The sequence below is a fragment of the Arachis hypogaea genome, chromosome 5 (assembly GCF_003086295.3).
Source record: "Arachis hypogaea cultivar Tifrunner chromosome 5, arahy.Tifrunner.gnm2.J5K5, whole genome shotgun sequence".
NCBI lineage: Eukaryota > Viridiplantae > Streptophyta > Magnoliopsida > Fabales > Fabaceae > Arachis > Arachis hypogaea.
The window spans coordinates 5,308,284-5,322,854 of NC_092040.1; the positions used below are offsets into that span (position 1 = coordinate 5,308,284).

Genomic DNA, 14,571 nt, shown 5'->3' on the forward strand with positions numbered 1-14,571 from the left:
TTCCTTTATGTAGGATTCTTTTTTTTTAATTGTTCTGAATAAGTTCTGAATAAGTAAATTATTTTTTCATGAACCTTCAATCTTATATAATATATAATGTGTTCACTTGAAACAAGAGAAACCCCTTGTTGTGGGCAACATAAACATGAGTTCCATTGGAATCATCATAAGGAAGCCTCTGTGTCCTTCAGTTTTCGCCATGGAACAATGAGACCTACTTGTTCATATGCACTTTCAACATCATATCTCTCCAATGCATTCTCCCCTGCCCGTTCTTGCTTTGCTAGCATCTTAGCTATTGGAACATAACCGTCGCGAAATCTTGTCTTGTAATGCCAATGAAACTCGGGATTCTTGGAATATTCCTTTGGCGTATTCTGAGTTCCATCTTCATTCTCTTCTAAAGAAATCAGTTTCCTCAGGGTATTGGTTATAGGGGCCGCCTTTAACCAACAGATACCAGAGTAGAAACTAGATATATTTAAAGTAAGAAAAAAATTTCACATGTAGTTTTATTAATGTAAAAATAATAGTTGAAAATTTACGGTGTAGTAAAATAATTGTTAACTATTATTTGTATGGTATTAGATTTAATTTGGACAAAATAACGCAATTAAAATTTGTCGACGAAAAATGGATGGATATGAACAAGAATTTAGACAATAGTAAAAATAATATAATAAAATAGTGAAATTACAATTTCTTAAAATATATAGAAAAATTTATGATGTTTTTTTATATATTATGAAAATTTATGCAAAGAAATTACATATATAAGAAATCTTACTTTTTTTATTTTTATTTACTAATTCTATGCGATACATGACATACATTAACAAATACCTTAACCATCTGTATATAGCTTTTTAAAAATTATAATACTAGAAAAAAAATAAATTACCACTTGTTTTCAACACGTGATTAGGTAACAATTTATTTTTTGACTAAGTTAAAGATTGCAACTAAGCTAGCTTATCTAATTTTAACTATAATAAAAAATTATCACTAGATATTCTAGACTTTCATATATTATATATATGTATCGTCTTCAAGTTGATCAAGTTATGGTATCATACTTCGATTCTAGTTAAAATTCTATAACATTCTTTAATTTTCTTCGAATTTTAACTTACTCTACTTATACCACTTGTAACTTCTAACTATTTTTATTGACTTCAAATTAAAAAGAAGAAGTATTCTTCTTTTCACGTCATTTTCATACGAAAATATTTGTATTTAATTCGAATCACCTATAAATTACCTTATGATATAGCATTGGAATTCTCCAGTTCCCCTCAAGGACCCAACCCAACTTGAATTTCCTGCAAAATTTGAATTATTGTTTTAGAACTTGTTCAAAAAACATGGCAACATACATGCATGTATCATGTCCTGCTTACAATGATAACACTGCCCAAATAATTAATCTCTGAATGTGCCATGGAAGCCCCTCATGTAATCAGAGTAGACCTGAATGGGGCTCCTTCCTCTAAGAACAGGGACTAATTAAATCACACCCTAACGGTATGCACTCAGGATTTCTCCACCCTAATTTATCTGTATAATGTCACCAATTGTTCCTCAATAATAAATTTAAAGTAGAGAAAAAGGGAATAGTATTACGATGCATGCATACATGTTATCAAAATTCATTAGGCACCATTATACAAAAAATAATCTGTTAAATTGGATTCCATCGTAAGCATTTCCGTTGAAATGCCTTGTAAATTATTGCAATACATATATTTAACAGCATTTAGTTACATTTACATTTATTCCAAATCATGTTGCCACATAATAATAAGAATAAATTGCAAGTAAATCGATATAAATTAAATATATTTCACTCATGCGTGCTATTAGAACTATATATATATATATATATATATATATATATATATATATATATATATATATATATATCAAGAACAGTGTGTAAAGCTAATGAATATATATAAGTCACTTAAATTTGCATTGATTCATTGAATTATTTTCAGTTAGGTATAATGGAACGTCAAGGACGTTTCATCTTTCAAAATTTCCAGCAACGAGAAGCAATTAAATTCTTCTGGTAAGGCCACTACGAAAACATAAATACACTTCTTTTCTTTTATTTTAAAAAGCTATGTACTAATTAACAAACACAAACTTATTGAGTCTATTGCTGTATATATAGGTTCAAACAAGAACAATGATAATAATAATGCACGTAGTGAAGAAGATCAATGCTTATTGCCACCTAATACGGTGGTAGATATCATGCGACAGGTTCTACCATCACATGCACAAATCTTTGAAGGGAGGAAAACTCTTAGTGTTAATGACTTGTTTTTAGCAATGATCGATGATTTGGCCTTAAATAAATATGCTGAGCTTCTTGCAATTTTTTTTGTTTACACCAGGGTATCTATTAAGGCGGAAACCTAATGACTAATTATTCGAAGGCATAAAGTGGACCACCTTTTCAAACAAGCAAATTTTATTTTTATCTTCCGGTAAATATCAAATCTGAGAGAGATGGTTAAAGACACAGACCCTCATCCATTTTCTTGCAATTTACTTCGATCGTTACTGCTCCAAAATGTGGCCACTTCTATGCATTATGAATGCAATAATGCAAGTTCATAATATATTACAGTTACAATAATTAATATAAATAACTTAGGTTTTAATTTGTAGCACAAGACTATTAAATTAGTGTTGAGATAGATGGATAGTACCATATATGTTTATTTAGCTTTTTTTTGTTGCCAAGCATAAATTTATTCTCATATTTCTGTTTATTAGTGCCGAAATTTGATTGGTATATATCTAAAATAATTATATTTTTAAAATAAGAGAAAATTCCACTTCCCTTTTTTTACGAGATACTAAAATGACACTCCCCTCCCTTTTATTTATAAAATGTACATTTTTCTCCCTTATCATTTTTAAAAAACCTTCTCTTTAATCTATTTTAAATCTTTTGTGTTAATTAATGTTAAATTTATCTATTTTTTTTAAAAAAATTATTTTTTACAAAAATACTCTTTAGCAAAAATTTATTTTTTTATTATTAAATATTGCTTACCAAAATATCCTTTAATAAATTATTTTTTATTGATTAAATTATATTTTTACAAAAATATTTTATAAAAAATTTAATAATTAAATTATTTTTTTCTAAAATATCCTTAATAAATTTTTAATGATTAAATTATGATTTTACCAAAATTTTTGTTAATAATTTTTTTATATTTTACTATTAATTTTTTGATATCAATGTATATTAACATTAAATAAAAAAATCTTACCATTGTTAATATATATAACAATTAATATATATTGATATTGAAAAATAATCTTACTAAGATTTTTTTAATATTAAAATAATATATATTGATATAAAAAAATTAATAGTAAAATATTAAAAATTGTTAACAAAAATTTTGGTAAAATCATAATTAATTAAAAAATTATTGAAAGGTATTTTAGAAAAAAATAATTTAATTATTAAATGTTTTAAAAATATTTTGGGTAAAAATACAATTTAATTAATAAAAAAATAATTTATTAAATTGGTAAGAAAAATTTAATGATAAAAAAATAAAATTTTCTCTAAAGGATATTTTTCTAAAAAATAATTTATTTTTCTTGAAAAATAGATAAAATTAACATTAGTTAATACAAAAAATTTAAAATGGATTAAAGAGGAGGTTTCTTAAAAGTTAGAAGGGAGGAGAATGTATATTTTATAAATAGAGAGAGGAGAGTGTCATTTTAGCATTTTACAAAAAAGGGAAAGGAAAATTTTTCTTAAAATAAAGTATTATTTTTATCATAAAATTTTCAATGCAAATAATTTAATAATAGAAAAATATTAAATAACTTAATATCCTTAAAAGATTAGATTTATGTTTTTTCAAATTAATACAATTTTTGGTGATTATCAAATTAATTTATATATTTGATGGATAAAATCGTTCACACTCAAATTCGTTTTTTTTTATCTTAAAAGAATTTGTCTAAAAAATCTTTTTTTTCGTTTAAGACTAGGTGCCTTGGTCCAGACACAAAACTCAACACTGAAAACACAAATCCAAGCCCATGTGGGGAAAAAAAAAAGACCAATAAAATAATGATAAAAGGTTTGACTTGTTTAGCAGTTAGCATCACAAAACTTGGAGTGTATATATATATATTGTTTGATATTAGGTTCATTAATTATAATTATTTTTTAAAAATGATCATATTATAGCTTCTAGCAATACCCTAATTTTTCATTTTTTTTTTTTGGACCTGGCTATAACCTTATTTTAATTGGTGAACTTTTCTTGGACCAAAATTCTCTATTGTTGTTATTTTTTCAGGACAATCTCCATCGTTCTCTTTTCTAGCGCATGGATCTCCATCGTTCTTTCAAAGTCCACCCAGGCAGAAAAAAATGAATGGGCTCAAAACTATGGACCAATAAATAATACCAATCTATCTTCAAGAAGTTGGGCCGCATTTTGAATCAGGCTCGGCCCAATATAAATATCTACCGTATTAATCAAAATTAAGGAAATTACGCCGAAGAAAAGTCGTCGGAAAAAAAGAAAGAGAAAAAAAAAAAGAAGAAAGAAAAAGCTCGGGACTTGAGCAGTGGCGCTTCTTGAGCTGAAATCCGCGTGGTTCCATCGAATCGGAACTCGAATAACGAAGTGCGGCAAGCTATGGCGGCGCTTTCGCCGGCGCCGAACAACAACAACCAGAAGGCAGTGTCGTTGAGCGGTGGAGCAAACCCTCCAAAATCGCAACGTGGTCAGAACAAGCCAAAGTGCAAGCAGTGCGGCAATGTTGCTCGCTCTAGGTTCCTTCTCCCTCCTTTCTTCCTATCATCTTCTTTGTTTATTGATTTCTTATTCTCGCTTTTATGGCTCTCAATCTTTGTTGTTGTTGTTGATGATGTATGCTCTTCTGGTAGGTTAATGAAAATTATTTAAAAAACTGAAATTTAGTTACTTTTTGGGAATTACAAAAGGGTTTCTACCATGTACTGCATCTCGTGCGTCATATTCGTATTGATTTTGATTTTTGTGTTTAATCAAATATTGCAGGTGTCCGTTCGAATCATGCAAGAGTTGCTGTTCAAGGAATCAAAATCCCTGCCATATTCACGGTCTGCTAACTTTTCAAACACTGATTTCGTGATTTTCTTGAATATATTTTTTGTATCCGTTTTCCTTTGATTTTTTGTGTGCTGAGAGCTTCCTTTTACTTGTGTACACATTGTTAGCTCATGATTTTGAGGTTAAAAAAATTGATGCTTTAATGAAGTTCAATCGCTATGTTGTGAGCCCTATAATTAATATGCTCTTAAGCTACTTAAAAGGAGCATATATTTGGCTTAGTTCATTCACTATTTATCCTCGGTTAGACCACAGGTTAGTTTGTAACTTAAGGATTCCAGCTAAATAGATAGAATAGTTTCTCCCTTCGCAAAACTTTCTAGTTGAGTGATATTAAAATATTACTCCATATTTTGTTTCGAGCATAGCGATTTGCAGACATTAGAGTTCTTGAAAACTTGCCAGTATTAGTAGTGCTCATGTAGAAGCAGTCTAGAAGAAATTGTTCAATAAATAGAAGAAAAGAATATAGTAAATAGTAAAATACACATTAGGAATTCAATTATCCTATTCAGAGGCCCAACAATTGGGGACGAAAAAAATTGCTATGTTCGGGTTTGGGCATTGATTTCTTGTACTAGTAATATTCTATAGTATGTCCATCCGTACTAGGTTTGATGTTCAATTTGAAAGAGTGAAGTTTATTGACATCCTAAGATCCTTCACTGTTAACATATTCAACGTAGAAGAGGTCAAATGGAAGCCTTACAGTTCTGCTCTAGCAAAGAAGCTCTCCTGTTAAAATTTTTTGGACTAGTCTAGCTAGTTCAGAAACCTTAGAAGTTCCTGTCACTTGTTTATGCTATTAGGAAATAGGTTTCCAATTTCATTTCCTAGGGAAACCATGACTAAAATGAGTATTTGAGAAACAATGCAAATGCATGTATATTTTGGTGTTGAGAGTAAAAGATTTATTTATTCTTCCTTTCCTTTTCAATTCCTGCTATTGGTGAGGTCGGTCTTCTTTTTGGGAGATGATATCAGTGGAACATATCAAATATCTAAGCCTTGTTTCACTTGGTGAGATAAGTTACATGGATTAGGCAATGTCATATTATCTTGTCATAAATCCCAATGCAAACATATGATTGACATATATTTGTTTTTTTTTTTCTGAAAAAAAAAATTTTTGTTGTTGCTGTTGTTGTTGTTTAACTATAATAGTTTTATATTAAGTTATTAACTAAGTTGTACAATACATACAATTTCTAAAGTTGAATTAAACAATTAACAAGTTTTTTTTTTCTACAAGACAAAGGAAAAACGGAAAATTTTAATCACATCTTTGGTGGTGATTTCTTTCTAGTATATATGTTAAATATGATAGAATAACTTAATTACAAAAATATTGTTCAATGAGTTTCATGTTAAGTTCTTTGTTTGATTTTGTGCAAGGACTACTAACCAGTTGCATCATTAATAAAAACTCTTTTCCACTACTTGAAAAGCTGAAAGAAGGCACAAAACTAGTTGCATAAATGCGTTTTTCATTTGATAACTTTGAGATTATCTATGTATAATTCTATTAATTTTCTTAAATTTGTCTATAATGTGAAGATTCTAACATCTTTTTTACTCCATTCTAAGCCCCATATTATGTGTCTTATGGTGAATGCAGTTTTGAAGACAAGTACAACTTTGCCTGACAAGGCACCATCTTCCAGTGCTACTCCAATTGAGCAGCAATCTGTAGAGCCATCTCAATCATCGTGAGTTATATAAGTTTCAAGGATAATCATTCCACATTTTGATCTTGTTCATCTGATCATCTCACAGTTTTATTCTTTCAAACTTAAAAACTTAAAACTAGAAGGAACAAACAAAAAAGTTATTTAAAGTCTATTTTTTGACAAACAGATGCAGGATTTTTATCCTCTAAAAATAGGTCTGCTGTTTCCTTCTAGAAACAGGGGTGAACTCTGTAGTGAACAATTGTTTATTCGTGTTTTGTCTCATCTAAAACTGTAAAAGTATTACGTCAAATAGTCATTAATCTTTAGTCATGTATTTCAGAACGGCAAGTAGAGTTGCATCACTTCGACAACTTTCCAACAGTTTTGCCCAGTTCAATAATTTGAACATTTCATTTCGCTCAAGGAAACCACTAACTAGAAAGGTAAAGATATACACAAACAATGGTTGTTTAAAGTGATTTTTTGAATATCATTTTTCGTGAAAGTGAAAGTGAAAGTGTTGGGAGTTATTACAGGATGCTGCAGCTATAAATGAATGGAGATTTTCAAAGTTAAAGGAATACAAGGAACGAAATATTGAACTGGAAAATGAAACATTTGACAGATACATGCAGAATATAGATCTACTAGAGGAAGTATTGGCAGTTAAGTCTATGGAAGACAATGTGTCTTCTGAGTCCGAGTCAAATGCTTCGTCAATGGAGGCAAACAATGATCTAATGATAACAAAGCTAAAATTGCAAATACGATCCAACTCCGTGGGAAGTGATGCTGCGAGAATGAGAATGCAACAAATTGTAGACAGGGGACTAAAGAAGCTTAAGATGTCTGCAGTCAATGGTGCCGCCACTGAAGCACTTAGTGAAGATCCCAATAACACTTCAGGAGCAGCGAAAAGTTTGAGGACTGAAAGGTTGTCTGCTATAAGCGATCTTATCGATAAAATTAACAAGGCCCGAAGTGAGGAGGATTTGAAGTCATGCTTGGAGATAAAGTCCCAACTCTTCAATATGGATGGGGGCTCCAGCATAGTAGACCCTCAACCTCAAGACAACGAGACACATGGAAAAGAAATTGATCAAGGTGATTCAACATCAGGAGAAGAATTGGAATATTCTTTACCAAAATTGGTTGGAACTACTGATATTGATCAAGAAACTCTAAACACCATCGACAATCATTTTTCTTCCCTTGAGTATTTAGAGTTATGAGGTTCTTGACATCAATATAAATTTATATGTTCTGTTGTTTTAGTGAGTCTTGATTATACAATGACAGAATGCAGCTTCCACATTTTGTATCAGACAGCAATATTTATTTATATATAATTGTTCTTGCTATATTTTGTGCAAGTTATTCTTATCCGCTAATGTGTTTATGAGATGAATGACAATTGATAGTTACACATTCCTCAGATTTCTAAGGAATATCAGAGCCATTGACCAAAAAGAAAAAGAACTATACAGGTACATATTCCTGCCATATAAATTTATTGCACTATGCACCACCTTATCAGTGAAGAAACCAAATCGTATATATTCTTTCCCTTGATATCATTTTCATTAATTAGTAAATTATTATTCCGGCAACAATAAGCATCCAACTTCCAACTGATATAACTAAAGAGAAGAATATTTTGGTGATAAAATGCTTAATAAAACAGCATGCATGAGTCACTCAACGCTTAGTGGTTTAACAACTGATAAACAGATTATAGTTTACATTAGCATATTAATTTGATTCACTTGAAATTTGTGTTTCAACTACCTATTGAAGTTGATAATCCTATTTACAATTTATCTTTGAATCAAAGACTTCATCAATTGATTTGAACTGTTGTCAATTACCTCAAAATGGAATTAGATAGGGTTAGGCAGGTCTTTATGTTTCTTCTTGAAGATTTAATTATATACATAGAATCTTAAGCAACCAAGTTTTGTGTGTTTCACTTAAGAGCTATGAGTTTTAATATGATTAATTATTATTCATCCATCGCTATTGTGATTAGGAGAAGATATCATTTTCCCGCAGCCAAACAAATGTTTACAAGTTTTTGTTAGGTTTCTTGAGAGGTGGCATAAACTTTCTTGTTAATGTAACCCATTTTCCCCTTAAAGCAAGGCTTTCAATAGACTCAAATCTCAATGTTATTAATAAGCTTCAATGGCTATACTCATTTCAATGTCAACTTTGTAGTTTTTGCTAATTAATCTATTCATCATGCTCAATGCTTCTCTATCCCCTTTAACTTGTGATGATAATGATTCTCTGATAAGACTTTGATTCATCAACCTACACAAAAAAGAAAGTAAAGGAGCCTATCAAAGTGGGAATTAAGTGTTCATCACGTAATTGACATAATATATGCTTTATTTTACTTTTGAACATAGGTAATATGATGTGTGGTGCAAAAATAACATACATAAGTAGTCACCCTTCCAATCACATTATTTAATTCTTAAGATTCAAAAATACATATAAATAAATCTAATTAAAAATTCAATTTCCACCCCTCTCTAGGACTTTGCATCTTGCTTCCACAAAACTATGATTATGTTGGTGATAAATCGATAGTGATGGAGGAAAAGTTAAGCATATCACATGGAAATGGTGTTTTCCCAAGAGGGTATTAATTAAAAGTATGGCTTTGATAATAAGAGTTGGGATTCAGTAGAGAGAGCATCATGGTTTGGTTAATATATAAATATTCCTCTTTTGATGAACATGTCAGTCCCATGTGTATGGTGCAGCCAAGAATCGTGGGGTCTTGTTCATATATGAATCATGGCTTCTCTATAATTGTGATTTGTAAAGTCTTAGTGTGTTAGGACTGTGATTGATGCTGACACTATTATCTGGTCAAACAAAACACAGCCAGTAGTTTAGCTTTCACATTAAACCAAAAGAAAAGGGGGGGGGGGGGGTGATGATTAAATAGAAAATAAAATAATTTAAGAAAAAATTATGAATGAATGGAAATCTAATATCGTAATTAATGTAGTCACTCAAAGGATATATATAATTGATTGCTTAATTTAAAACATCTTTTACATGCTATAAGCAATATCAATTATAGACTTATAATTGTATTTGGCTATGTGATTTGTTTTGTTATTATGACATTTTTGTTTTGACTTAAATATCAAAACTTTTTTAAGATACACACGTCAAAGATAATAGAGTTTAGGTAATATGTGTCCTAAAAGCATAATAGATAAATATTTTACTTAAATAAATACATAATAAATATGTTAAGAATTTAAATTTGACATCATTTTAAATAAAGACTTTTTTAATTTGTTATCATGTGTCTTAACTAAACCAAGATAATAATATCTACAAATTAGATAAATATTAATTTTTAGAAAAATGGAATATTATGTTCAAATAATATTTTAAATTTAATCGAACTTGAAGGATTTGATACATCAACTTGTGAAACCAGATGATGAGGTATGATTGCATAAGTTTCATTTAAAGAAAAATGGGTCAATGCTTATATATGTAAACATTATTACATTCATAACTAATTTTTAATTGTATAAGCATAGCTGGTAAACATTATTACATTACATTCATAACTAATTTTTAATTGTATTCTATATTTTTTTTCTCAACTACAAACATGTTTTAATTTCTTTATATATACATATAAATTGTTGTTCATCATTTTTGTGATTAGGAAGTCAGAACGATTTTGTTCAATGTTATATATGTAAGTCACAATCATGATGAAGAACCAATTGAAAGTATATGCTTGTAGAAGAATACTGAAACTTATGATTCAGCATAATGGTTTGGTTTGCTAAAGATATATGTTTTTTAATTTCCCTATAGTTGCTGAACTCTTTATATTTCCTAAATTATTCAAATTTATTTTCAACAAGCAAAAACTATAAGAATAATATTTGATAAAATTATTCTAATCTTAGATATAATACATATGAATATTAAATAGAATAATTTATCCTTTAATAAATTATTAAATAAAAGATGACTCATTTTATAAATTTGCCCTTGCTGTAAATAGTGATATCTTCAATAACAAAAGAAAATAGCCCATTCTATATAAACTAAATTATTTTGTGAAGTGGGCACTTAAAACATTACACTAAGTGACTTTTAAAATTAGGATTTGTTTTTAATTTATTTATAAAATTGGAAAAAAAAATCATAGTTTTCATAAATAAGAATACTCTAAAAAATTAACCATACTAATTAAACTAAATCTAAACCGATCTAGGAATGCACATTTTAAAAAAGAAACCTAACCTAATCCTGAAGTATATATTTGTTTCCAACCAAACTGAGCCAAACTTCTTCAAATTTGTTTATGTTTGTAGTTTGGGGGGGAATGATAAAGAAAAAGAGGGTAAACAAGAATATAGGAATTCAAACCGAATTAAAAAAAAAATACATTCAAATTGAAACTGTAATAGAAATTAAAATGGATATATTGAAATTAAATACAAAAAAAATCACTCTACTTTTTATCCAATTTTTTGACGTAATAAAAAAAAGACTCCTCAATCTAACTTGTACACGCCATAGTTTATTTAAGAATTGAATCGAAAGGACTCTTCAATTTTTTACTCAATTTTCCGATGAGATAAGAGAGGGACTCACTCAACCTCTATTGTCCACACTATGGTTTTATCACGAAATCAGAAGGGAGGTTTTCACATCTCTAATCTCTGAATCGACTACCATAATTTATAAGATATTTATAATTTTTTATTAAATTAAAATTAAAAAAAATTAAGCCTATAACAAAGTCTAATTTAATAATTAAATAAATAAAAATAAATATATCAAATTAAATTAAATATTTTAAAATATAATTTAATAATTTTTAAATAATACTTAATTTTTTTATATTACGAATAAATACGTATAAAGAAAAACGTATTTATCGTTGTTAACCATGCCATCATTCTTTTTAAGTGAAAATAACGACTTAGAGGAAGACAATAATAACCCAAACCTAATGAGTTTAAATTAAAAAGTATATTCAACAAAAATTTTTATTTTACATATCATTAAATTGCATTCATGTCCCAACTATATACCCTACCACCCTCGAACAGTTACAACTAAACATGTATTAAAAAAAACAGTGGCTGATGGCTTAATCATATCTATCAAATATCAATGATCATTATATATACAATATTTTGGTGTATTGACATATATATATTAAACTACTCTTTAGTTTTAGCCCATGATGAGAATAAAAAATTTTTGTAATCTACAAATTTAACCCAATAGAATACATAAATTTAGTTATAATTTTAGTTTTTATTCTTTTATCTTATCTTATCTTTATCTTATATTTATGTGTTCTTATCTTATTTTTATTTGTTTTTGTTTTTATTTATAGGCCAATACTCTATATATATTTAGTTTTACCTTCATAAGTTACAATACAATTCAATTTAATTCAATCAATTAAAAAATACAAAATACAATATTCTTCATCTTTTCTTATCTCATTCTTTCATAATTTTATCATAGTATCAGAGCTACTGTTCACAAACAATTCAATTCCACGTTTGAAGATGAAAAAGTTCTTTATCAAATTAAAATTATGCTACTGTCCACGTCCAACTACTAATAAGAAAAAGCTATCGAAGTTTTCACTGTCCAGTGGCTGCATCACGAAGGATCGTCGTGATAGCAGCGTCGACCACAACGAGATTGTTGTTACCAAACCACAAAAAAAAACCCAATGTGGTCTTACCCTTCGACGATTACAAGAACAACAGGGAATGGTGAAAGTCAATGCCGATCGTGGCTTTAGAGTTCGCTTTTTTCATATCTTAAGCTCTAGATTTATATAATGTTTAAGTGTTGTGATGTGTTCGAATCTGTGTTAATAACTAATAGTTAAATTTTTATGCTATTAAAATTATAACTATATATAATGGAACAATTAGTTTAACTTCTATATTTATACCATTCTATTTCAAATAGATTTTTTCTTAAAAAAAATACAATATTCTTTATCTTTTCTTATCTCATTCTTTCGTAGTTTTATCAAAATATATATATTCTTCATTGCCCCAGCCTAAAGCTCGAGGAGTTGAGGGGTTAAGTCAAAGAAGGCGACTTATATTAAGCACTAGAAAACTCATTCCACGAAACACATCGTTATTATTCATCACGATATATCTAATGTTTCAAGAAATTCCAAGCACAATTCAACCTTAGCTTTCACAATTTTTTTTTTACCTAGTCCAAATGAAGAAAATGGCACCATCAATATCCCTTTAATTTTATATCGGAGACATACACAAATCTATACTAGATATTATGGCAATAATGACATCATTGAATCTAATAATTCCAAGTTCATTCTTTTCTCTAAGCTTTTTTCTTTCTCCTTTAATTTGCGTATATTAACCGTATCATTGCTCGATGTTTATTATGTCTTATGAATTACAAAAAGGAATTATATTTTTATTAATTAAAGAAACATAAAGGAATTAATTAAGGATCTATTATCTATAAAGAGAATTGGTTGTTTTTAACTTTAGCTACAGAGAATCAAACCTGAATTATTTGTACATCAAAAACAAAAGAGAAAAAAGAAAAAAAGTTGGCAAGCTATGATGTTTGGATTGAGATAACGACTTGGCAACACCCTTTAAGTTAAAAAGAATTTGCACGAGTTGGAGCAACTAGACAATTTTGTGTATTGTTTTTTCAGTCACTAATATTGGAATGATGCTTTTAAGCTAACCGTGCATACAATAAAGTACTCAATCATTCTATCTATTTTTAATTTTTTATTCTTCTTATGGCACGATATAATGGACTAGCTAGATATGTCAAGATTCTCCAGATTAATGCTCAAGGCTTAGTGTGGAATATATATTATTCAGTTAATTAGTTGTAATTGTAATGTGAATCTATATAGTTTAAGTTCCATCACATAAATGAGTGGATATGCATTCTCTATTCATCACTATATACTTCTAATTGAGAATAATGCATGTCATGGTCTACGCTACTTCTTAGTAAATTAATTTATAAACTCATAGGAATTATTTGTAAAATCTTATACTATTCTATTAAAAGAAAAAAGAAGAAAGAAAGGCAACTGTTGGTGTGGATGAATCATTGATCAAAGTCAAAAGTAAATATTATTAATTAGACGAACATTAAGTATAATAATAATAATAATGTACCCTGTTCTGATCTGGCCAGAAGTTTGTACATATAGTGCGTTTGGAATCCATGTTCCGTATTAGTCACATGTTATGCACAAGAACTGTCACCTCCATATATAATTTCAGTAGTAATAATGTCCTGAAAAAATATCCAACTCGTACACATGCATAATCATAATAAAAAATAAGGGCACCCCAAATATTAACATATATGTCATTTTAATTTTTTATGAAATATTTGATAATAAAAAAAATTAAATAAAAATGGTGAGAATTAATCTTATTTAATATTTATTAATTTTAATAATAATGAATGAATGACAAATAAAATAAGTTGTAATTATTTTTTTTATTGTTTCTCTAATATTACTGATTTATTTTTAATTATATATAAAAGATACTATAAATAAAGCAAGTTTCATTAATTTTACTTAAAAAACTAGACTTTTTTAATTTATAATTAATATTTAATAATGGAATTAGATTAGAACCATTAGCAGATTAGCTAGTGTAGTAACATAGCATTCAAGAAACAAGAATCTATTGAGTCAGTTA

At 28.3% G+C, this 14,571-nt stretch overlaps 1 protein-coding gene across 2 annotated transcripts; it reads left to right on the forward strand.

The window, feature by feature from the left end:
* The first annotated feature begins 4,535 nt into the window (after positions 1 to 4,535).
* Positions 4,536 to 8,184, forward strand: LOC112800393 (uncharacterized). 2 transcript variants are annotated; one of them, XM_025842648.3, is made up of 5 exons: positions 4,536 to 4,831; positions 5,079 to 5,140; positions 6,769 to 6,859; positions 7,164 to 7,266; positions 7,342 to 8,184. In XM_025842648.3, exons 1-5 carry the CDS (start codon positions 4,695 to 4,697, stop codon positions 8,053 to 8,055), a joined length of 1,107 nt encoding a protein of 368 aa, XP_025698433.1. In that variant the 5' UTR covers positions 4,536 to 4,694; the 3' UTR covers positions 8,056 to 8,184. The 2 variants fall into 2 exon arrangements, with proteins under 2 accessions (XP_025698433.1, XP_025698435.1); XM_025842650.3 differs by having other exon boundaries at positions 7,360 to 8,184.
* Positions 8,185 to 14,571: the final 6,387 nt, after the last annotated feature.

Excerpts from the sequence above, each read along its gene's own strand:
- LOC112800393 (XM_025842648.3), top strand. The coding sequence starts at position 4,695 with ATGGCGGCGCTTTCGCCGGCGCCGAACAACAACAACCAGAAGGCAGTG. Across the intron at positions 4,832-5,078 it reads GGCAATGTTGCTCGCTCTAG|GTGTCCGTTCGAATCATGCA; the intron begins GTTCCTTCTCCC and ends CAAATATTGCAG. Across the intron at positions 5,141-6,768 it reads AAATCCCTGCCATATTCACG|TTTTGAAGACAAGTACAACT; the intron begins GTCTGCTAACTT and ends TGGTGAATGCAG.